The sequence below is a fragment of the Dasypus novemcinctus genome, chromosome 27, assembly GCF_030445035.2.
Source record: "Dasypus novemcinctus isolate mDasNov1 chromosome 27, mDasNov1.1.hap2, whole genome shotgun sequence".
In the NCBI taxonomy this organism is placed as follows: domain Eukaryota; kingdom Metazoa; phylum Chordata; class Mammalia; order Cingulata; family Dasypodidae; genus Dasypus; species Dasypus novemcinctus.
Window position 1 is genome coordinate 34,275,875 of NC_080699.1, and position 23,106 is coordinate 34,298,980.

At 47.1% G+C, this 23,106-nt stretch overlaps 1 protein-coding gene and 1 non-coding gene across 5 annotated transcripts in view; both read left to right on the forward strand.

The window, feature by feature from the left end:
• The first annotated feature begins 10,655 nt into the window (after positions 1 to 10,655).
• The window catches only part of SLC37A2 (solute carrier family 37 member 2), a 29,190-nt gene continuing 16,739 nt past the window's right edge, over positions 10,656 to 23,106 (forward strand). Inside the window, exon 1 of one of the 4 annotated variants that reach the window (XM_071212395.1) lies at positions 10,656 to 10,978. Coding sequence is in view for 2 of the 4 variants with exons in the window: in XM_058289192.2 (XP_058145175.1) it covers positions 11,468 to 11,526 (59 nt within the window). In the remaining 2 variants the exon portion in view is untranslated. Of the gene's footprint in view, positions 10,979 to 11,373; positions 11,527 to 22,492; positions 22,652 to 23,106 lie in introns of those variants that run through there. The other 3 variants (XM_058289192.2, XM_058289191.2, XM_071212396.1) reach the window with 3 other exon arrangements.
• Positions 13,502 to 13,663, forward strand: LOC131276350 (U1 spliceosomal RNA). The gene has a single exon (XR_009183864.1). It is a non-coding gene; the product is annotated as a U1 spliceosomal RNA (small nuclear RNA).

A 23,106-nucleotide genomic window follows, 5' to 3' on the forward strand; every position in this document is an offset into this window, starting at 1 on the left:
ATTTTTTAGTTTCCCTGTTGATTTCCTCTTTAACCCATTTTTGTTTAAGAGTTTGTCATTTAATTTCAACAGATTTGTGAATTTTCCATTTGTCCTTCTGTTATTAATTTATAGCTTCATTCCATTGTGGTTGGAGAAGACACATTGTATGATTTAAATATTTTTTAATTTACTGAGACCTAAAATATGGTTTCTCCTGGAAAATGATCCATATGCATTTGAGAAGAATGTGTATTCTGTTTTCCTTGGGTTTAGTGTCTATATATGTCTGTTAGGTCTAGATAGTTTAGTATTAGGTTGGTACAAAAGGAATTGCAGTTTCAGACTATGAATTTTAAATCATTATAACTAGGCTCAAACACATCTTTATTAATCAAAATAGGAACCATTATAATCAACACATTTTTGCCAATGAGAAATGTTTGTTTATTCCTGTAGGGTATAAATCTGTGCTTCGGAATTCAACAAACTCTTGGAAAGCATTTTCTGCATCCTGCTGGTTGTGGAAGCATTTTTCCTGCAAAAAGTTGTCGAGATGTTGAAGAAGTGGTAGTCATTTGGTAAAAAGTCAGGTGAACATGATGGATGTGGCAAAACTTCATAGCTCAGTTTAAATTTCAAAGTATTGGTTGTGCAACCTGCAGTCAGGTGTTGTCATGGAGAAGAATTGGGCCCTTTCTGTTGACCAATGCCAGATGCAGACATTAAAGTTTTCAGTCCATCTCATCAATTTGCTGAGCATACTTCTCAGATGTAATGGTTTCACCAGGATTCAGAAAGCTGTAGCGGATCAGACTGGCAGCAGACCACCAGTGACCATGACCTTTTTTTGGTGCAAGTTTGGCTTTGGAAAGAGCTTTGGAGCTTCATCTCTGTCCAACAACTGAGCTGGTCATTGCTGATTGTTGTAGGAATCCACTTTTCACTGCACATCACAATCTGATTGAGAAATGGTTCACTCTTGGGCATAGAATAAGAGAAAACAATCCTTCAAAATGATGATTTTTAAAATTTTCAGTCAGCTCATGAGGCACCCACTTATCGAGCTTTTTCACCTTTCCAATTTGGTTCAAATGCCTAATGACCATAGAGTGGTCAACACAGTTCTTCAGGAACTGATCGTGTAGTTTAAGAGGATCAGCTTCAATGACTGCTCTCAGTTGGTTGTTGTCAACTTCCAATGGCAGGCCACTACACTCCTCATCTTCAAGGCTCTTGTCTCCTGGCAAAATTTCTTGAACCATCACTGCACTGTACGCTCATTAGCAGTTCCTGATCCAAATGTGTTGTTGATGTTGTGAGTTGTCTCCACTGCTTCACGACTCATTTTGAACTCAAACAAGAAAATTGCTTGAATTTGCTTTTTGTCTAACATCATTTCCATAGTCTAAAATAAATATAAAATAAATAGCAAGTAACAAGTCACTAGCAGAAAAAGCATAAAGCAAGAAATGCACATTAAATTGATGTATATCATAACCACATTTATTTAAGAATGCACGCCAATATCAAACAGCAAATTTCAATGGTGCAAAACTGCAATTACTTTTGTACCAAACTAAAAGTCCTGTATTTATATGTTGATCTTCTGACTATATGTTCTATCCATTACTGAGAGTCATACGCTTAAGTATCCTACTATTAATTTAGAACTACCAATTTCTCCCTTCAAATCTATCAACACTTGCTTCATATATTTTGGGGTTCTGCTGGTGGGTATAATGTTACATCTTCTTGTTGAGTTTACCTGGTAACTGTTTTTTACTTAAAGTCTATTTTATCTGATATTAATATAGATACCTCAGCTCTCTTTTGGTCATTACCTTCATGGTTTATTTTTTTCATCCATTGACTTTCAGCCTACTTATATCTTTGAATTTGAGGTGAGTCTCTTGCAGACAGCATAGAGTTGGGTTATCATTTTTTATACATTCTCCCAATCTCTGCCTTTTGATTGAAGAGTTTAATCCATTTACATGTAAAGTCACTACTGATAATGTAGGACTCTCTTCTGCCATTTTGCTATTAAGCCTTTATTTGTCTAATACCTTTTTGTCCCTCATTCTTCCCATGCCTACTTTTATATTTATTTGATTTTTGTGTTGTATTATTTTGAGTGCCTTCTGTTTTGTATCTGGATATATTTCTCTTGTGATGACCATGGTGTTAAAATTTAACATACTAAATATATAGCAATTATATTTGGTCTGATACCAACTTGACTTCAATAGCATACACATATGCTTTACCTATACCCCTCTTTCCCCCAAATAAATTTATCATTACCTTTTAGGCATTTGCATTTTAGCACCTATAGGAACTAAGAAGTGGAGTTATATACCAAACAATACAATCAATAATACTGGCACTTATAATTACCCAAATGGTTACCTTTTGAGGTCTTTATTTCTTTATGCCACTTCAATGTACTGTGTAGTGTCCTTCACTTTTAGGGTGAAGAACTCCCTTTAGCATTGCTCGTATGGCAGGCCTAGTGGTGATGAATTTCCTCAGCATTTGTTCATCTGTGAATGTCTTAATTTCTCCCTCAATTTTAAAAAAGTACACTTTATTTCAACTTCAAAAAATAAAATAACAGGCAAAAGGCAGTTTAACAAATTTTGGAAGCATTACTCTAACAAATTCTGACCAGGCACATTAATCTCATGTAATTCTAAACCTCATTTGTTTCTCAATGTTCAGAAATGTACATGAATGAACACAGACTAGTTAAATAACATAACCAAGGGCTCCATATTAAGGAAGAAGAAATACTTAATCATATTCATATTTCATAAAACTAAATCCCATATTTGTATTTACCTATAACATTGATATAGTAGCTTATTTGTCTTTGCTACAAAAAAATTACAATATTACTGTTAACTATAGACTCTAAGCTACATTAGTTGCCTTTACCATGTGTCACTATATTCTTAACACCAAGTAGTAGAACATTCTTGTATTTATATTATTAACCATAATCCTCATCTACCACCAAAATCACTATGGTATATAGTCCTCAGATTATCTTCTAGCTGTATTTCAATTTACATTAACCTCCCTAGACAACCCCTTTTAGTCACAATCACATTTATAAATCAGCAGTGTTTGTTATACTTATTATAATGGGCTCCCATCAATGCCATCCATTACCATATAGACAATTGACCTTATTAAACATTCTACATACATTCAGTATCAGCTCCTCTTCTCAACCCACATTCTGTCTCCTAATATCCTAATACTCTTAAGTTTAACTCCGTAAGTTTACTCATCGTGTTTAGTTTCATGTCTGTGAGATCATACAATATTTTACCCTTTGTCTGGCTTATTTTACTCAACATAATGTCCTCAAGGTTAAATCATATTGTCATGTGCTTCCCTAGATCATTTCTTCTTACAGCTGCATAGGATTCCAGTATATGTATATACCACTTTTTTTTTTTTTCTGGCAGGAACTGACGATTTTTCCATCTTTTAGCAATTTTGAATAATGCTGCTATGAACATTGGTGTGCAAATATCTGTTTGCATCCCTGCTTTCAGATCTTCTGAATATATTCCTAGTAGTGGGATTGACAGATATTATAGCAGTTCTATATTTAGCTTCCTGAGGGACTGCGCAATCTGTCTTCCACAGAGGCTGCACCATTTTACACTCCCACCAACAGTGAAGGAGTGTTCCTATTTCTCTACATCCTCTTCAGCACTTGTAGTTTTCTGGGGTTTTTGTTTTGTTTTGTTTTTAATAATGGCCATTCTGTAAAGCATAAAATGATATCTCACTGTAGTTTTGACTGTATTTTCCTAATAACTAGTGATGTTGAGAATCTTTTCATGTGCTTTTTGGCCATTTCTATTTCCCTTTTGGAAAAACGTCTATTCAGGGTAAATTTAATTTTAATTTTTAAAAGATACTTAGATTACATAAAATGTTACATAAAAATATATAAGGGATTCCCATATGCCCCACACCACACTTCCCACTTTTCCCCATATTAACAACTTCTTTCATTAGTGTGGTACATTCATTGCAATCGATGAACACATTTTAGAGCATTGCCACTAAGCATGGATTATAGTTCACATCATAGTTTACACTCTCTCTCACTCAATTCTGTAGGTTATGGCAGGATATATAATGTCCTATATCTATCTTTGCAAAGTCATTCAGGACAATTCCAAGTCCTGAAAATACCCCCCATATTACACCTCTTTTTCCCTCTCCCTGCCTTCAGCAACTCCAGTGTTAACTGTCTCCACATCAGTGATATAATTTCTTCCATTGCTGGAATCACAATAAGTCTGTAGTAGAATACCAGTGTCTACTCTAGTCCATATTTTATTCCCCAGTCCTGAGGATTCTGGGATGGTGATGCCCACTTCACCTCTAATTGAGAGGGGGCTTCAATCCTATATGGCTGATGGATGGGACTCTCTTGCTTGCAGTTGTAGACTCTCTTGGTTCCTTTGTGTAGTGGTTGTCCATCCTTACCTTCTTGAGTCCAATGAAGTGGACAGTAGGTGTTGCAACTCTGCTGAGATTCAGGGCCCAGCTGGCACATGAACAGCCTGGAGATTCAAGTCTCTTGGACATACACCTACCAACTCCAGCACCAACTATAGGTTCAAAAAAAGGGACAGAAGAAGCCTGTGTAGAGAAGTCACATCTGGGTCCAACTCTGTCACACTCAGGTGCACAAACTCCAAAGCAGGGCCCACTGGCAAGACACCGAACTCCACCGCTATCTGCCATTACTGTGGGACCTAGATGTCTCCAGAGCTCTCCGGATCTATTCAGGTCTTCTGCCCAGTTTGTAATTAGGGTGCTTGCCCTTTTATCGTTGAGTTATATGATCTCTTTTGTAGCATGGAAATCAAACCCTTGTTGGTTATGTGGTTTCCACAGATTTTCTCCCATTAAGTAGGCTGCCTTTTCACAAAAACCTTCACAAAATCATTTGAAACACGAAGGTGTTTAATTTTGAGGGAATTCCATTTATCTGTTGTTCTTTTATTACTCATGCTTTGGGTGTAAGGTGCAAGAAACCACCACCTACCACAAGGTCTTGAAGATGTTTCCTTACATTTTCTTCTAGGAATTTTATGGTTCTTGTTTTTATATTTAGGACCTTGATCAATTTTGAATTAATTTTTGTATAAGGTATGAGATAGGGATCCTCTGTCATTCTTTTAGATAAAGATATCCAGTTTTTCTAGCACCATTTGTTGAATAGACTGTTCTGACCCAACTGGGTGAGTTTGACAGCCTTGTCAAAAGTCACTTGAGTGGAAATGAATAGGGTTGATGGTAGCACATTATAGTGAGTATAACTAACACTGCTGATTTATAAATGTGATTGTGGTTGAAATGGTTAGTCTGTGGACATAAAAGTCAAATGAAAGGAAGCCAGAGAATAAGCAGAATTAATAAAAGGGATTTTGGTGGTGGATGAAGATTGTGGCTAACAGTATAAATATAAGAAGGTTCTTCTTTTACAAAGTGTTAAAAATATGGTGATACATGGGAAAATTACAACTAATGTAACTTATGGATGATAGATAATAGTAACATTGTAATATTTGTCCATCAGTGGCAAAGAAGATATTATATCAATTCTAAGGAACGACAAGAGGGGGTATTATGGGGGTATGGAATTTTTCCTGTTAAAGTAATGAAAATATTCTAAAACTGACTGAGGTGATGACAGCACAACTCTATGATGAAAGTAAGAACCACCGAGTATATACATTGAATGGGTTGTACAAAGTATGGGACTATAGCACAAAAAAATCCAGTGGTATAAGATGGACTGTGGTTAACAGGAAATATGAGAATATTCCCTCATGATCTATAACAAATATATAATACTAATACAGTGGGTCAATAAGCAGGTGGGTTGGGAGAAATACACCAAATATTAATATGGGTTATGGTTCGTAGTAATATTTTGATAATGGTTTTTCATAGTTTGCAACAAATATTTCATAACAATGCAAGGTGTTGGTGGTGGGGCGATGCATAGGAGCCCTATATGATGATAGCAGGTTTGTAAGTCCACAACTTTTACTTTATATCTGTTAATGTATGTTTGTATATGAATGATATACTTCAATAAAATTTTATTTAAAGAAATCACTTGATCACATATGTGAGGGTCTATTTTCAAATTCCCAATTTGATTACATTGGTCAATCTGTCTTTATGCCAGTACCATGCTGTTTTTACAACTGTTGCTAAGTAAGATGCTTTGAAGTGGGAAAGTGAGAGTTCTCCAACTTTGTTCTTTTTTTAAAAGCTATTTTACACCACTGGAGGTCCTGACATTTCCAGATAAATTTGATAATTGGCTTTTCCAATTCTACAAAGAAGGCTATTGGAATTTTTATTGGGATTGCATTAAATCTATAGATCAGTATCATTAGAATGGACATGCTAATGATATTTAGTCTTCCAATCCATGAACCTGGAATATCTTTCCTTTTATTTAGGTCTTTTCTGGTATCTTTTAGCAATGTTTTCTCAATACATGTCCTTTATATCCTTGGTTAAGTTTATTCCTAAATATTTTATACTTTTAGTCATTATCGTAAATGGAATTTTTTTCTGACTTCCTACTCAGTTTGCTCTTTAGTAGTATATAGAAACACTACTGGTTTTTTGCATATTACTCTTGTGTCCTGCCCCTTTGTTGAAATCGTCTATTTCTAGTAGTTTTTTGGTGTGGATTTTTCAGCATTTCCAAAGTATAAGTTCATATCTGATCATATCAGCAAATAGCAAAAGTTTTACTCCTTCCTTTCCTATTTGGGTGCATTTTATTTCTTTTTCTGCCTACTTGCTCTAGCTTGAACTTCTGGTATAATATTGAATAACAGTTGAGACAGTGGCATCCTTGACTTGTTCCCAGTCTCAGCAGGAAAGCTTTCAGTCTTCACCATTGTGTACAATGTTGGCTGTGGTTTTTTCATATATGTGCTTTATCATTTTGAGAAAGTTTCCTTCTATGCCTATCTTTTGGAGAAAGGATGTTGTATTTTGTCAAATGCCTTTTCTGCATCATTCAAGAGGATCAAGTGATTTTTCTTCTTCAATTTATTAATGGGTTTATTATACTAATTAATTGTCTTCTCTGTGTGTGTGGTAATATGTTTATTCTTTTATTTTTTTAATTTTTAAAAAAAGATTTATTTATTCCCCTCCCCTTCCCTCCTTTCCTCTCCCCTCCCCTCCCCAGTTGTCTGTTCTCTGTGTCTATTTGCTGCGTCTTCTTTGTCCGCTTCTGTTGTTGTCAGTGGCACAGGAATCTGTGTTTCTTTTTGTTGCGTCATCTTGTTGTGTCAGCTCTCCGTGTGTGCGGCACCATTCCTGGGCAGGCTGCACTTTCTTTCACATGGGCAGCTCTCCTTATGGGGCACACTCCTTGTGTGTGGGGCTCCCCTGTGCGGGGGACACCCCTGCGTGGCACAGCACTCCTTGTGCACATCAGCACTGCACATGGGCCAGCTCCACACGGGTCAAGGAGGCCCGGGGTTTGAACCGCAAACCTCCCATGTGGTAGACCAACGCCCTAATCACTGGGCCAAGTCCACTTCCCTCTACTAAGAATTTAATAACCAGAATATATAAAGAAATTCTTCAACACAACAAGAAAAAGAAAAAACATATTTTTAAATGGGCAAAAGATTTGAATATGCATTTCTCTAAAGAAGGTATACAAATGGCCAAAAAGCGTATGAAAAGATGTTCAACATCATTAGCCTTTAGGAAATCACAAATCAAAACCCAAAACCACAGTGAGATGCCGTTTCCACCAACTAGAATGGCTACTATTTAAATAATGAAAAATTACACGTTTTGGAGACAATGAAGAGCAACAGGAACACTCATTCCCTGCAGGTAGGAATGTGAAATGCTGCAGAGGAACTGCTTGCCAGTTCCTCTGAAAGTTAAGTATAGAATTATCATATGACCCAGCAATCCCCTTCCAGGTATAGACCCAAATAATTGAAACCAGTGTTCATAGTGACGTTATTCACAAGTGACAAAAGGTGGAAGCAACCCTAGTGTTCATCAACCAATCAACAGGTAAAGAACATGTTATATACACACAATGGAATATTATTCAGCCATAAAAAGGAACGAAGTTCTGATACATGGGACAACATGGAAGAACCCATGTTGCGTGAAATAAGCCAGACACAAAAGGACAAATATTGTGCAATCTCACTGATATAAGAGAATAAACAAAGTCAATGTGTCAGAATCTAGCATGTAGGTTACTAGAGGACAGAGTGGAAATAGGGAATAAAGAATTAAGCCTTAAAATGTATGGGGTTCCTATTTGGGATGATGGTAATGGTAGCCCAACATTGTGAACCTAATTAACAGTGCAAAATCAAATAATTAAATGTGGTTCAAAGGGGAAATCTTAGGTTGTATATATGTCACTAAAATAAAAAATAAAAATCCATGGTATTGCACAACACAAATTAGTAGTACAATTATAAAATGTGCTTTCATCAATTGTAACAAATATCCACACCAATGCTCATTTTTAATAATAAGGTGGTATGTAGGAATCCTGTATTTTATGCAACTTCTCTAACAATAATCACTAAGAAACCATTCCTCCCAAAAAGCCAATACCGCCAGCTCTTTCTCATAACTGTCTGACCTTAAACCCCAGTAAGTCATTTTTGACACCCACATAAGAACTGAGGATCTTCTTCTTAGTCTCTGACTCAGTGACTCTTCCCTGCCCACCTCATTTCCTTCGCCTTCCCCACACCGTGGCAGGCCCTGAGGAGGTGGTGGGTGGAGGGTGCCAGGTAATCCCAGGAAGGCGAGCCAAGGGTGGCGATCATGCCGAGCTGAGTGAAAGGAGCACAGGAGCCATAGCAGCCCTCTTCGTCACTCCCCCACACAGCAGGAAGCAATGAGGAAGCGTTCCAGCGTCGTGGAGTGTTCCAGCTGCCTTCCCCACCCCGGAACAAGGCCACCGGGCTGGAAATCAAAGGAGGTCCCTGGGACAAGGCACAGACGGCACAGGACTGTTCCTGCTCCCAGCTCCTTGCGGGCATGTCACCAACAGCAGCCATCCCACCAAGAGAGCACATTCTTAGTGCCTCTGAGAGCGGCAGCCCCAGACCAGCCACGAGCACAGCTTTCCAGAGCAGCTGGGGAAGCTGCAGAAGAAGCCTCCTTTCTTGGCCTCTGTCCTTCAGAAATGGCAAGACCGATGTTCCACAGCACTGACCTCGGGACAGCCGCTCGGGGCTCTGGAGATGGTTTCCTCCATCCCTGCAGCCATGTCTCCCTCCTCTACCCAGGCTCTTGCCTTGCCAGGTGGCATCAAGTAATTCCAGCTGCTGCTTCGGCTCATTTGTACTCCACAGTTATCCTTCCCGTTAGTCCCTTAGAAATAAGTAACTGTCCTCCTGGGGATATCAGTTTGTTACTCTGTTTTTCATCCCTTAACCTGCCTTCTTTCAGGCCTGACATCCATGGGGTGTTACTGACCCCAGAGCTGATCCATCAAACGTTCTGATTCCATAGGTGTCCCGAGCGATTGTCCCAGGCAAACCTGGACGTAATGTCACTGTACCCAGACAGATCATTCCCACCTCCCCTTCCTGTAAGAATTAAATGATGGGCACATAGGTGCTGTGTTGCTTGGTGAAGGTAGGTGCTGTTGGCTAATCTCTTCCAATCTCGTGCTCACGCCGCCCTTCTCTCCCCTTGCTTCTTTCCTCTTTTGCCCTATACTTCCTGGCCTTGGCCCGTGGCTCTCTTCATTTTTGCCATGAGTCCCTTGCCCCTGCCTGCTGGCATCAACAGAGGACTTTGCAACGTGCTTACCCTCTTTTTGCTTGGCTCCAAGGCTGGTCCCAGCCAAGCCCATCATCCTGGATTCTAACCGCTTGGGTGGAGTTGACACTGCACTTCCCTGACCTTGCAGAGGAGGCCTGGGCACTCCCAAGAGTTAGGGGCAGGGTGGAGTTAGGGCTGAACGCCATTTGCACAGACATTCCTGTTTTTATTCTGTTCCTCTCCAGGTGAAGGTTTCCCTCTCCACCCCTCTGTCGTTCATCCTTGCTTTTGACAATGATGGATTTTACCTGAAGCCTGTGTTCCAGAAAATGCCTTTCTACAAAGAGCCGCCCTCGGCCTGCAGCAGCACTGCCCCTCTCCAGGGGCCCCTCCTGGGGAACAGGCCCGTCTCAGCATAAAACAGTCTGTGATGTCCTCTCTGGCCATGCCACTCTTTCAACCTGCCGAGATGCCTTAACTTCTCCTTAGCCTGACGGAACCTTAGACAGGCTGCAGGCTGACTGCAGGCCCCTGGCCTCTCCCTCATGCTGGCTCTTACACTATCCAGGGGCCCAGTGAGAGAATCCCTGATCTGCCCTGCCCCAGACCTTGCCGAATCCAGGCAGCCTAATCACAGCCAAAAAAAGGGGGGCATTCAGAGCCAAATGGTCCCTAACGGGGACCTCGGTAAGTCACTCACCCACCCCAGTGATGAAGCTGCATCCTCCAGCCCTACCCAGTAGCCGCCCGCCTATCGGAACCCCACTTTGCTTCAGCGGAGTTGAGTTCAGAGACCCTCTCCCTTTTTCAGTAGCCTTCTCTGTCTCTCTCCCTCTGCTAGTACAATAATAGCTTTGGGTAAAACCATCCTTGCCTGTTTCGCAGTCCTCTACAATCTTTTCCCTGAGAGTTTCGTATCCAAGAACCTCACAATGTCTTAGCCTAACGGGTGGAAGCACTCCCTGGCCATCCTCAGGCTGCGAGCAGTCATCGCCACCGCTCGGAGAGCACAGACCGCCCTGCGCGGAGCCGCCGGCGGCTTCCAGAAGGGCGCGCGGGAGCGAAGGCAACCGGGTGCCCTGACGGACAGGGCTGCGTCCTGCCTGCCTCCAGAAAGAGCCTGGAATCTGAGCCGGACAGGAAGGCCCGCGGGGCCTGGGAGGTAAGTGGGGGGCCGGCCTTGCACCTCCCCGAAACACCTCGGGTGCTCCCACGGCGCGTGCGCCCTCAGTGGCCGCGCTAGCCGTCCAGCGGGCCTCAGTTTCCCGGCCTGCGGAAGGGGTCCCCGCCTCTCAGGATGGGCAGGCGCTGCGGCGACAGCTGCGCGTCGGCAGGGACGTCCCCCACAGCTGGCAGCCTCCGGCACGGCAGCTTTCGGTTCCCCCAGCGGGCAGCGAGCGGACCAGAAAGTGAGCGGCAGCCACAGGGGGGTGCCAGGGACGCCCGGAGCCGCCGGCCCGGGCCTGGAGGCGCAGCTCGGGAGGGCTCGGGGCCAGAGCGCGGCGCGGGGCGCGCGGGGCGGCGGGCGCGGGCGGCTCCGGGGGCCGGACCCGCGCAGGGGGCGGGCGCCCAGGGCGGGGGCAGGACTCGGCGGGGCATTTAAACCCCGGGGCTGTCCTCCCGCGTCCGCCTCGGGTACCGGCTGGGCAAGATGCGCTCCTCCCTGGCTCCGGGTGTTCGGTTCCTGCGCGCCTTCTCCAGGGACAGCTGGTGAGCGGGGCGCGGGGAGCCGGGCGCTGCCGCCGCCTTGGCCTCCTGGGGCTCGGGGTGCGGGGCGGGCCGAGGTGTAGCCTCGGGAGACTGGACGAGGTGGGCCGGGCGTCCGGGCCGCGGTGCGAGGGTCTTCTCCAGCGGCACCAGTCAGGAAGGTAGATTGCACGGCCCCCCAACTCCACCTTCCCCGGCCTGCCCTCTGCCAGGCTGACTGAGAGCATCGCCACTCTTTCCTGTTTGCCATGCTCACCTCCAAACACGCGCTCACACACACACACACGGAAACACACAGACACATACGCACACACACACCCCAGGTTAGACCTTCAGAGCGTCTCATTTTGCTATCATTGAGTGCTTGGGGAACTTGGACTTGCAAAAGGCGAGCTATGTTACAGTTTTGATGAAGTAGGGAACTGGTAAGTCATGCACACTGTGTATGAGCAGAGAGTTTTAAGCTGTGGAAATACCAAGTTTGCCTCAACAGTCCTGGTCTATACATAGGTAGGTCTGCAGATTCTCTTTCGAATCTCCTGGTTCCCTCACGAGGAACAAACCAAAAATTGTAATACATGAAGGGAGGCCAGAAAGTGCTGGAAAAAAGTGGCCTTTGGGATTGTTGGTATCCCTTTTGGTCTCTTTCGGTCTTGGGAACCACTGAAGCCAGAGCTCAGTGGTCCTGAGAACTTGCCTTGAGGGGTCAGAGGTCCTGGGAGGCAGACCTGGCGGGTCAGCGCTGCAGCTACCCCTTTGCCGGCTGGCTGTCACCTCACCGTGAGCCAGCCCCTTCCACGGTGGCTTTCCGCCAGACCACAAAGCCTGAGGAGCCCGGGCAGGTGTGGTGGGTGGGCGGCTCTGCACCTGGAGACTGCTTGGCTGGCCCAAGGCTTGTGACTATTGTGTTGGCAGCTGTCATTGACAAATCATAAACTTTAACATAGATTCCTGACTTCTCTTGGAAACAAACCAACAAAACAGAAGATGTGGCAATTCCAGGCCTAAATTCCCAAATTAAATTGATAAGAGTTGAGGAGTCCCCTTTAGCTGGGACAGGCTCTTTTATGAAAGTGACCCAACTCATCCTGCATACCCAAGCCCCTCAGGCCCCAGCAAACGGGAACTGTTGGTCACTCCATGTCTTTCCAGTTGGAGACAGTCCTCATCAACTCCAACCTTGAGCCTTTGAGTTGGGGACTGAGGTTTTTTTTGTTTTTGTTTTTAAGAAAAAGATAAAGTCATCCTCCTAACGATATAAAAATAAACATGTTTTACACTTTTTAGTTTGCTCCTCATGAGGGAACCAGGAGATTCGAAAGAGAATCTGCAGACCTACCCATGTATAGACCAGGACTATTGAGGCAAACCTGGTATTTCCACAGCTTAAAACTCTATCTGTTCATATACCTTGTGCATGACTTCCCAGTTACCTACCACCTCATAAAATTGTGAAATAGCTTAAAAATAGCTGAACTGCTAGACACGCTACCAGGAGGTATGCTCAGTAGCTCAAAGATAATGAAGTCTAGGGTCAGATAAAAGTTCTAGTCGGAATGTCCGAAAAACATAAAGGCTATTTTCAAATAGACAACAAATTCCATCTGATTTATAAAAATAGATGAATGCTATTTTATAGAGGAAAAAAATTTTTGAGATAGGACATATAATAATCCTGAGACATGATTTATATCCCAAGAATATCAAATAAACCTATTCAGTAAGTCTGGTCCTAAACATCTGTCTCTTAATAAAACTCCACAGGAAAGTCTGATGTACGTCTCCTGTTGAAAACCACTGGCCTAGAAGGTGCTAGAGTCAAACGAAATAAGTAAGGTTGCAGCCAAAGTAACATCTTAAATCGTAACAGAAATCATGAATGGTAACACTAGATGGAGGCACCCCCCCCCCACCCCACCCCAGGGTGTGGATAAATAGAAACATATTGTAGGCAGAGAGGGCACTGAAAACCCTGTAGATACCTACCTGGCAGGAGGCACCATGGGCACGAAGGCGGTTTTCCCAGGGTAAGGCCGGCGCATTGCCCTGGGGACCTGCTGACTCCTGTGATATCCCCACATGGGAGAAACTCAACTGCATATTTTGTGTTGGTGGAGGATTGTGTCTGCATTTCCCCCCCCCCCCCCCGAAAAAGAAGAAAACCGCGTAGGAGCCCCTCAAATAGTTTACAATTTCTGAAATATCTATATAAATTATAACATTTTTACCTATATACATTTAAGCTAGGGAAGACTGAGTATTTCTTCTGATTTGACAATGAATCCCAAGCAATTCCTCATTAATGACATGCGCAATAAGCCTAATTATTTCTAGCACCTCTTTTTTTTTTTTTTTTTTTTTTTTTTAAAGATGAAAGGATGAAAAGACAAATCTTTTTGATGATCCAGGTGCCCCTTGGAACAACTCATAGGTAGTTTTAGGTACAAAAGATATCCTGAAAGTTTTCTTTATTTTACATTGCGGATTTTATATTGGGAAGGCAAAAACCAAAAATTGCCAGGAGATCTGATTAACAGATATTCCAAGACAATTTTGTCACTTTAACAGAGAGAGAAAAACACACATTCTAGTTTTGCTTCAATATGATCCTCATTCTGAAAGAACCATGGCCTCTTTTTAAAAATATGAATAAACCCATCAAACCGCAGCCAGCGCTGGTAATTTGCTCACATAATTGTCTCTTTTCAGGCTCATTTGTACATACTTGTTAATCCAAGGCAAATCAAATTACCTTTCCACAAACCTTCAATAGATTTATTCATTCAGATTTTGTCCTTCACAGTCCTCTTTCTTATTCTAGAACAACCAGTCATTTTACTTTAAGAATAAGCGATTCTCTTTTCCCCTTAATACACAAAAACATAGCTCATTGTCTGGTATATAAGGTTGTACCTCCTTTCCTAGTCAAGTCTCAGCCACTTAGTTGAGTTAACTTGTTTCTCACAGAGAAAACAGGGGAGCATGGGGTGGAAAACTATAAACTGGTAAACCTCGTGGCACATGTGCCACAGCTTTCTGCAGCCACTCAGTCACTACGCACTTCTCAACGTGTGAATTCAGCCACTGCGTTCAGCAGCATCTCTCACATTTAGGAATTTCATCACTGCATTCCTTGAGTAGCTAACTTCTCTGCGCCTCAGTTTCCTCATCGGTAAAAGATGGGGGTTCTTGCGGGTTAAATGTGATGATATGTCGTGAAAGTTCTTCGCTCAGTGGCCGATGTAGGACGTGGGCACTCGGCAAACGCTCTTCCTGATGAGCACAGCTTCGGAGCCCTATCAACCACTGAACACTACTGCCCTTCCTCCTGTAGAGCCATCATCGTGCTGAACTCTGAGGGACACAGACCATTACAACCATTCCAAACTAAGGGCCCCGGGGAGGGATGTGTTCACGTAAGAGGCAACCATTTCAGAAGGCAGCACTACCAGTACCGAGGCCCCAAAGCTTGATGCTCCATGGGCACTAGGTCGTGTCGAGGACTAACTAGGTGAATACCAGTCAATGAGATTTTGAAGAAAGTTGACTTCTCTTCCTCTTTTTTGAGCATGTCTAGTATGTGAAACAGAGATTCTATGGGGAAACTGCTTTGGCATACGATAACCATGCAATAAATGGTAGCTATTATCATCATTAATGATGTTGTTATTATTAAGGATAGCTGTTAGTCCAATCCATCTTTCCTTTTGTGCTAAACAAAATATAGGCTGGATGGCTGGTGCGGGGGGGAACAGGAAAAGATACACGGTTTGAAATAAAATTAGAAAGGGCTTCTCTGTCAAACTTGCTGCTTTCACACGTCCCCAAGGAGGGAATTTAAGCAGAATTGAGGAAAGCAGACTAAGCTAGACTTTCCATGAAGAAGAAGCTGGAATGTGCACCGGCCTTGACCTTGTGCTCTCCTTTATCTGTATAACAAGGATAATAATAATCATGCCTACTTCATAAGACTGTTATGGAGACTAAATGAGGTATTACATAAAAAGTACTTAGAACAGGGGTTCTTAACCTTTTTTGTCCCAGGGACCCCTTTGCCAGTCAGGTGAAAACCATAGACCTCTTACTAAGTCCACACTATACTGTGTATTATTTAATAAATATATCGCACCTGCACCAACACATCCCACAAGAATGTTTTTTTGAATTTCAATTCAAGCTCACAGACCCATTGTTAAGAACGCCTGACTTAGAACGATATCAGGCTCCTATTAAGTACTGAGTAAACATTAGTTATTGACTATTGTTCTGTTGGCTCTTCTGTATTACTTTGTAATTCTTATGGAATGGCAAGGTGAATGTTAGTTTCCCAATCTAAGATATGAGCATAGTGAGGCAGAGAGAATTTGTGTAACTCATCCAACATCCCATAGCTCGTCAATGTTGTGAGCCAGAATTTGAACCAGGTTAGTCTGGCTCCTAAGTCCATGGTCTCTCCGCTATCCTCCTGACGATAGTGTGGAACGGGGGAAAGGTCATGGGACCCTGTGACCTTAGACAATGTAGTCTCCCTAAGATGCAATGTCCTGATCTATTAAATGAGAATAACAGTATACCATGAGCACGGAGTTTTGGTGAAATTAAGTGAGAAAAAATTTAAAGCGCTAGAGCCAGGTCTAGCCTCCAGTTAGTGCTTGACAACTGCTAGCACTTCTGACTCTATGTGGAAGGAGGGAAGAAGCCCCATGAGGAGGAGAAGGTAGCCTCTGACTTTGTGGTGCTGGAGGTCTGAGCAGAGGTCACGGGGCCAGCCAAGGCATGCAAGTGGAAGACGTCAGGCCTGTCTCTTCAGGGCTGGTCAGCAGGAGCCTGGGGTGCCGGTGGAGCAGTCTGTGGAGATGAGGCTGGGAGGCAGGTGGCCGCAGGGATGCAGAAGCAGCTACATCCAAGCAGAAGCCAGAGGCTCACTGAGGAGCTTCTGCCCAGGAGGATTTTACTGCTTTCCCCCTCGTGGAGGCATGAGAGTTCTGTCAGATCGTATGAGTCAAGGGTGGTGGTGGTGGTAATGGTGGTGGTGGAGGTGGTGGTGGAGGTGATGGTGGAGGTGGTGGTGGTGGTGGAGGTGGTGATGGTGGAGGTGGTGGTGGTGGTGGAGGTGGTGGTGGAGGTGACGGTGGTGGTGGTGATGGCGGTGGTAGAGGTGATGGTGGAGGTGGTGGTGGTGGTGGAGGTGGTGATGGTGGAGGTGATGGTGGAGGTGGTGGTGGTGGAGGTGATGGTGAAGGTGGTGGTGGTGGTGGAGGTGATGGTGGAGGTGGTGGTGGTGGTGGAGGTGATGGTGGTGGAGGTGGTGGTGGAGGTGACGGTGGTGGTGGTGATGGCGGTGGTAGAGGTGATGGTGGAGGTGGTGGTGGTGGTGGAGGTGGTGATGGTGGAGGTGGTGGTGGTGGAGGTGATGGTGAAGGTGGTGGTGGTGGTGGTGGTGGTGGAGGTGATGGTGGTGGTGGTGGTGGTGGTGGAGGTGATGGTGGAGGTGGTGGTGGTGGTGGAGGTGATGGTGAAGATGGTGGTGGTGGTGATGGTGGTGGTGGTGGTGATGGTGGAGGTGGTGGTGGTGGAGGTGCTGGTGGAGAAGGTGATGGTGGAGGTGGTGGTGGAGGTGACGGTGGTGGTGGTGGTGGTGATGGTGGTGGTGGAGGTAATGGTGGTGGTGGTGGTGAATAGCTTATTCACAGTCCTTCAGAACCGCAGAGCTCCCCCAGGTTCCCTGGCCCCTGGCCTGGCCTCTTCCTGCCTTCTGTGACAGCAGCGTCTGCTTGAGCATGTCTCGGGGCAGCTGGGAGCATGGGCACCAGGCCAGGAAGATGACAATGGCTCGTGCTGATGTGCCCAGGCCCACTTCCTGGGGCCCTGTAAGGGGGACCAGCCCAGGATGTGGAGGAGAGACGCCTATGGGAGGGAAGAGCCAGGGTGGCTGGGCAGCTTGAAGAGCAGGAATGGGTGTTGGCACCAAGACCTGAGGCTCTGCACTCCCATGGAGCTCTGTTTTTCTCCACACCCTAATCTTCCAGCATGAGCTGGGCTGGGATAGATGGCTCTGCCTTCTGAAGTTTGCTGAGGGCTCACGTTGCCAGACCCTGGCGCTCCCCTCCCCACCCCTACCCTTAAAAAGACACCTACAGAAGGTATCATGTTGAGTGAAACAAGTCAGACTTAGAGACAGATACTGCATATTTCCACTTACATGAAATAGCTAGAATATGTGAACCCACAGAGACAGAAAGTGGAGTACAGGGTGCCAGGGGCAGAGGCTGGGGGATGGGGAGTTAGTGCATAATGGGTCTAGGGTTTCTGTTTGGGGTGATAGGAAGGTTCTGGAATGGATGGTGCTGAGGGTAACAACACATTGTGAATGTGATTAATCCCACTAAATGGTATGATTGGGAGTGATTGACATGGGACAGTTTATGTCATATATAAGTTTCCACTATTTTTTTTTTAAAGAGCAACCAAAGAGACAAGGACAATTAAGTGCAATAAATGATCCTGGGCTGGGTCTAATAATGGTGGAGAAAAAGTCCCAAAGGACATTAATGGGATGTATGAAAAAAACAGAATATAGACTGAAAGCTTTATGTCAATGTTAAATTTCTTGAACTTGGTAACTGCACTTAAGGTGGTTACATAAGCAAATATTCTTATTCTTAGGAAATGTACATGGCAGTGTTATGTGTTCAAGGAGTATGATGTATATAACCTACTTGCAAATGTTCAGAAAATAGATAAGTGGATGGGTAGATGAATAGATAGATTGAATATTATGGCAAATGTGTGAAATGTTAAGATTGGTGGATCTGGATGTCTGGGTGGGGGCATGCTCAAGTTCTCTTATGGATTTTGTATTAGTTTTACAACTGCCCTGTAAGTTTGAAATTATTTTAAAGTTAAAATTTAAGAAAAAAAAGGCATTAAAAAAAAACCTTTTCAATACACTTAGAGAACCTGGCATATCTCATTTAATCCTTACAACAACCCTATTTTAAAGAAGATCAAACTGAGGCTTAGAGAGGTTAACCAGCTTGCCTGAAGGCACAGTGAGTAACCCAAACCAGAAATGAAGCCTTGGCCTCTTTTTTCCCTGTCTTATGTTTTCGTTCCTATTCTGTGGTTGCCTCACATCTATGGCCCCAGATGCTGCTTCCCTAAGTAGTTTTCTCTTGTCTGATTTTCCTGATTCCTGCCAAAAGGTGCTCAGTAAGGACAGCAGAAAAGGTTGCTTAAAATGAGCTGAGATTATTACCATTTTGTTGTATTATTTTCCAGCCACTTTTTTTTCCATACACATATGTTGAACCCTACAAAAAAGAGGGTAATGAAATACATTGTTTTTTTTTACCCTTAACTTGTATTTAACTATGTCTTTAATGACTCTTCATGTCAATAAATCATATATTTACATAATCATTAAAAAAAAAAAGAGCTGTGATGGGAACAGGCTGCTCAGAAGAGCCACAAGGGATCCTGGAGCAGGGCCTGGAACACAAAGCGCTCCCTGCCTCCTGCCCCCCTCCCCCAGACCCCTCTGCTCAGGGCCAGGCTGCCGGGCCAGACAGGGAGCCAGCAGCTGCCCCGCCCTCGTGACCGCGCATCTGCCCCGGCGGCCCGCTCTGCTTCCTCCTCCATCTCGCTGTTTGCTCAGACTTGTGCGTGTCTCGCTGGCTTCGGGAGAAGCTGCCTGACGCAGGCCGGGCGGGCTGGTCTAGAAGGCAGCCCGGCGGCGGAAGGGGCTCTCCGGCTGGCCCGGTCCAGCTGGACCAGTGCGGGGCAGTCAAAAAGTCACAGCCCTCGAGGAAAGACACCAGGTGCCGAGACCCCAAAACCGGGCCATGCCTCCCACCTTCAGATTGTCCCCGAGTGGGTGTGGCTTTACAGGGGTGCTACTGCTCTCCTTGTGGCCTCCAGCTCATGCCTGGCTCCCTGGACCCCTCAGGCTCAGGAGGAGGAGTGGGTGATGGTGGGGGTGAGCATGACACCTGGCACGTCCCCCGGCAGGGCCACGGCTCTGCCACTATCACCGGGTCTCCTCTGTGCTCTTCAGGAGAGAGCCGACTGCTGCTCGCCGGCCACTTCTTCCAGCCTTTTCGACTCTCACGCTCTTCTGGAGTTACTCCAGTCTCTAAAGCTCGTGCTCGACCTTAAGGCCACGGCCTCTTATTCCGTCTGACCATTCAGACTTCCCCTACCCAGCTTTCTTCTCAGAGCAAACCAATCCATCCTATATTTTCCTCTTTCCTAAAAAAAGAACATCATCTTAGTCACTAATTCCTTCTGGAAAGTCCTGGGTTCCTCGTGGCTATGAGCCAATGGGTCCCTTCTCCGGGAAAGATCTTGGGGCCAAGGGCTGGGTCAATTCCATCCCTCCGAGCTAGTGCCAGAGTCCCAGCAGAGGGTCACGCCCGAGGATCCCGGTGGCCACCCCCGGCCTGCAGACGCCCCGTCCTCCGTCCTCCACAGCCCTCCCCTCCCAGCCCTGGCCTGCCCCTGTCCCCCACCGCCCGCAGCCTCTGCTCCGGGCCGCCCTTGCCGTACCAGGGCGCCTCCCGTGGCAGCCGAGGCTTTGACCCGGCTAACTCTACCCTGCTCAGAGTTGCTGAGTCCTGGAACGGACACATCCAAGGGCAGGCCTCCACGTCCATGTTCACAGGGGCCAGTGTCTAGTCACCTTCAGGCACGGCCAGCCAGGCCTGTCCTGTGGAGACCTGAGCAGCCCAAGACCTGCGCTGTCAGCCACTGGTTGTGGCAGGGAGTGGCAGGGCTTGGTCAAGGAGGGAGGGTAAGTGTCCACTGGCCTCCGCAGGGGTGGGGACTGTCAGCAACGTGGCCACGGGGCAAGGAGGAGGAGGCAGGGGCCAGGGGCTGACGGGGTGCTGCTTTGTTGCTGTTGTTATCGTCGTAGTGGGCCCTTTGGGGTTTTTGTTTATTTTTTATCTGTTGCTGCTTCCAGACACACTGTTCCTTGTCCCTACCTCAGGAGCATTTCTAGTGCAAAGTCTAAACAAAGCTGATAAAAGCTATCATCATGCTCCTGCAAAATAATACACTGGACGATCAGCTAATAATGGTCGAGAGCCAGCTGGTTCACCTCCCCATCTGACTTGGGTTCTCAGTAGCCAGCGTGGGGTGGGGGAGGTGGGACTCTAGAAAGTACCACCTCTTGCGAACAAAGACCGAGACGGTCATGGGGCTGCCAGCCCCACTGGAACATTCCGGGTGCCTTGGCTGCAATATCCCTTAGTCCTTGGCCTGTTTGTCCAGCCTGGCCCAGGACCTGGGCTGCTGATCTGAGGCGACCACAGAATAGGAAAAGAATAGTAGGCTTAGAGCAAAAGAGGATGTTTAAATATCCAGTTCTGCTACTTACTGTGACCTTGGGCAAGTTGGTTAACTTCCCTAAGCCCCAGTTTAATCTTCCCTAGAGGAAGGTTGCTGTAAGGATTAAATGAGATACGTGAAAGCGCCTGGCACACGCTCCTGGGCTCCCCTGCCAGCTGGGACTCCAGCGCTTGCTCGGAGAGAGAGTTGACCCAGGGCTTGGCCCCAAGGTCCTTTGCAGAGAAGGGACCCCAGGACCACGCACACTCTTCCCACCACGCCCCTCCTGGGGCCTGGGGATTCAAGAGGGGGAAGCGCTGCGAGTCAAGAAGTGAAACCTGCGGGTTCCACAGACTGCTGCAGAGTCATCTCTCTTTCCTGGGGGGGAGGGGGCCTCGGCTGCAGCCTGGCCCAGCCCCGACCCTGACCATGGTCCACAGTCCCCTGTGACCTGGGGCCCTTTGGCCTTGTGCACAGAGGAGCCAGCACCTCGGGTGGAGTGGAGAGAGCCCCTAAGTCAGGAGGCCCGGGCTCCATCCTGGTGCATGACCCGGAGCCTCGGGTTCCCTGGAGGGCAGGCAGGAGTCCCCAGAGGAAGCCAGGGCCCCCAGCGTCACCCAGCCGGCTGGAGTCCCCCCACCAGGCATCACGACCCTCCTGCTGTGGGGGTCAAGTCTCCTGGCAGGGGCGTGGTCAGAGCTGGGGGCGGGTCCAGCCGCGACCCTAGGGGAGGACAGGGCTGGAGTGTCAGCGCCCAGCTGCCCGGGGGACCTCTGCCGACCCCTCACTCTGCTCCTCGGGCAGGGGGAGCATGTGGGAGGCCTGAGCAGGGCACACGAACCCCAGCGCATGCCAGGTGAGGGCACAGACGCCTCATCTGTGCGTGTCGGGGAGGGGCGCGCTTGCTGGCCTCTAAGTCCCCACCGTCGAGGTGGATCCAGGGCCTGGAGCCTTTGTCAGATGGAGGCATTGGGTGCCAACTCTCTTCCCCCCACCCTGCACCCACCCTCCGGGGCAGAGCAGCCCCCAGCCCCTCCAGCTCTTCTTCCTGATCTGCAGACCTGTCACTTCTGGGTGCCGGCTGGGGACCAGGTCAGCCCGCTTACCCGCCTGGGCCAGCAACTGTCAAGAACCCTCTGAGCAAGGCGAGAGCTCTGATTTTCAAATGAGCAAACAGGCCTCAGGAACCCACCTGGCTCTGCCCGCTTCCAAAGTGCTGGCTCTTAACTCTTGCAGACATCAGCTCCCTGAAACCCAGGGCTGGCCGAGCGCAGGAGGCCCCGGGAGCTCGCCCTGCCCTCCGGGCAGGAAGCCTGTCTGGGGCTTTCTTCCAGCACCAACAAAACAAAGCAGCAGAGCAGACCCGGAGCTCCGCACTTTCCCCTGGCTTGGCCCGGAAAGTGTCCAGAGCTCTAGAAAACCCCGTCCCCATCAGAGGCTCCCATCACCCTCAGGGGACAGTCTAATCTCCACCGCTTGGCACCCAAGGCCGGTCCGACCTTGCCTTGCCTCTCCCCGCTGCCGCCTTCAGGAGTTTATTTCACGCCTCTGTGTCTGCATACAGTTTCCTCCCCCGGCTGCCTCCTGTGTTTGCAAAGGCGCCTCCGAAGGCTCAGGTCCAGGGATCACTTCCTGCTACGCCCCCAGCCCCGCTGGCTTTCGGGGCCCTCCCTGGCTGCCCTGGGTCCCAGCACTAGTGCACCAATTCCACCCCCCTGGACCTCCGAGCGCCTCTCAGGACTTCTGCTGCTTCCTGCGGGATCCCAGCAAGGGCCCTGGCACTTGGAAGACACCCAGGGTGCGCTGGGAGGGTGGGGAGGAGAGCAGTCCCGTTTCTGCCAGAGGCCCGGATGCCAGACGTGGGCAGAGCCGTGACTGCTGCTCTAACGCAGCTCTTCTAGCCAGGGGTGGGAGGAGCGACTCCAGCATAAAGGGACACCGAGCAGATAGGGAGGGCACCTGGGACCACGGGCAGGAGGGAGTCAGGAAAGGGAGGCTGGGGGTCCCTCCTGGGTGGGCAGGGGCCCGACGTGGCAGGGGGAGAGCAGTGCAGTGGTGGGACGCAGTGGGGGTGGGAGAAGGGTGCCGGCACGCAGGCTACACCTTTGGGCCCTCGTTGGTTTGAGCAGCTGCTGGGGGGTGGGCCTGGCTTATCTGGTGGGCTGCCCAGTCAGTGCCACAGCTGCCGGCTGCAAGGGCCTCACGGCCAGGCCTGGCACGGGAGAGCAGTCTTAGGCAGGGGTCTCAGAAGGG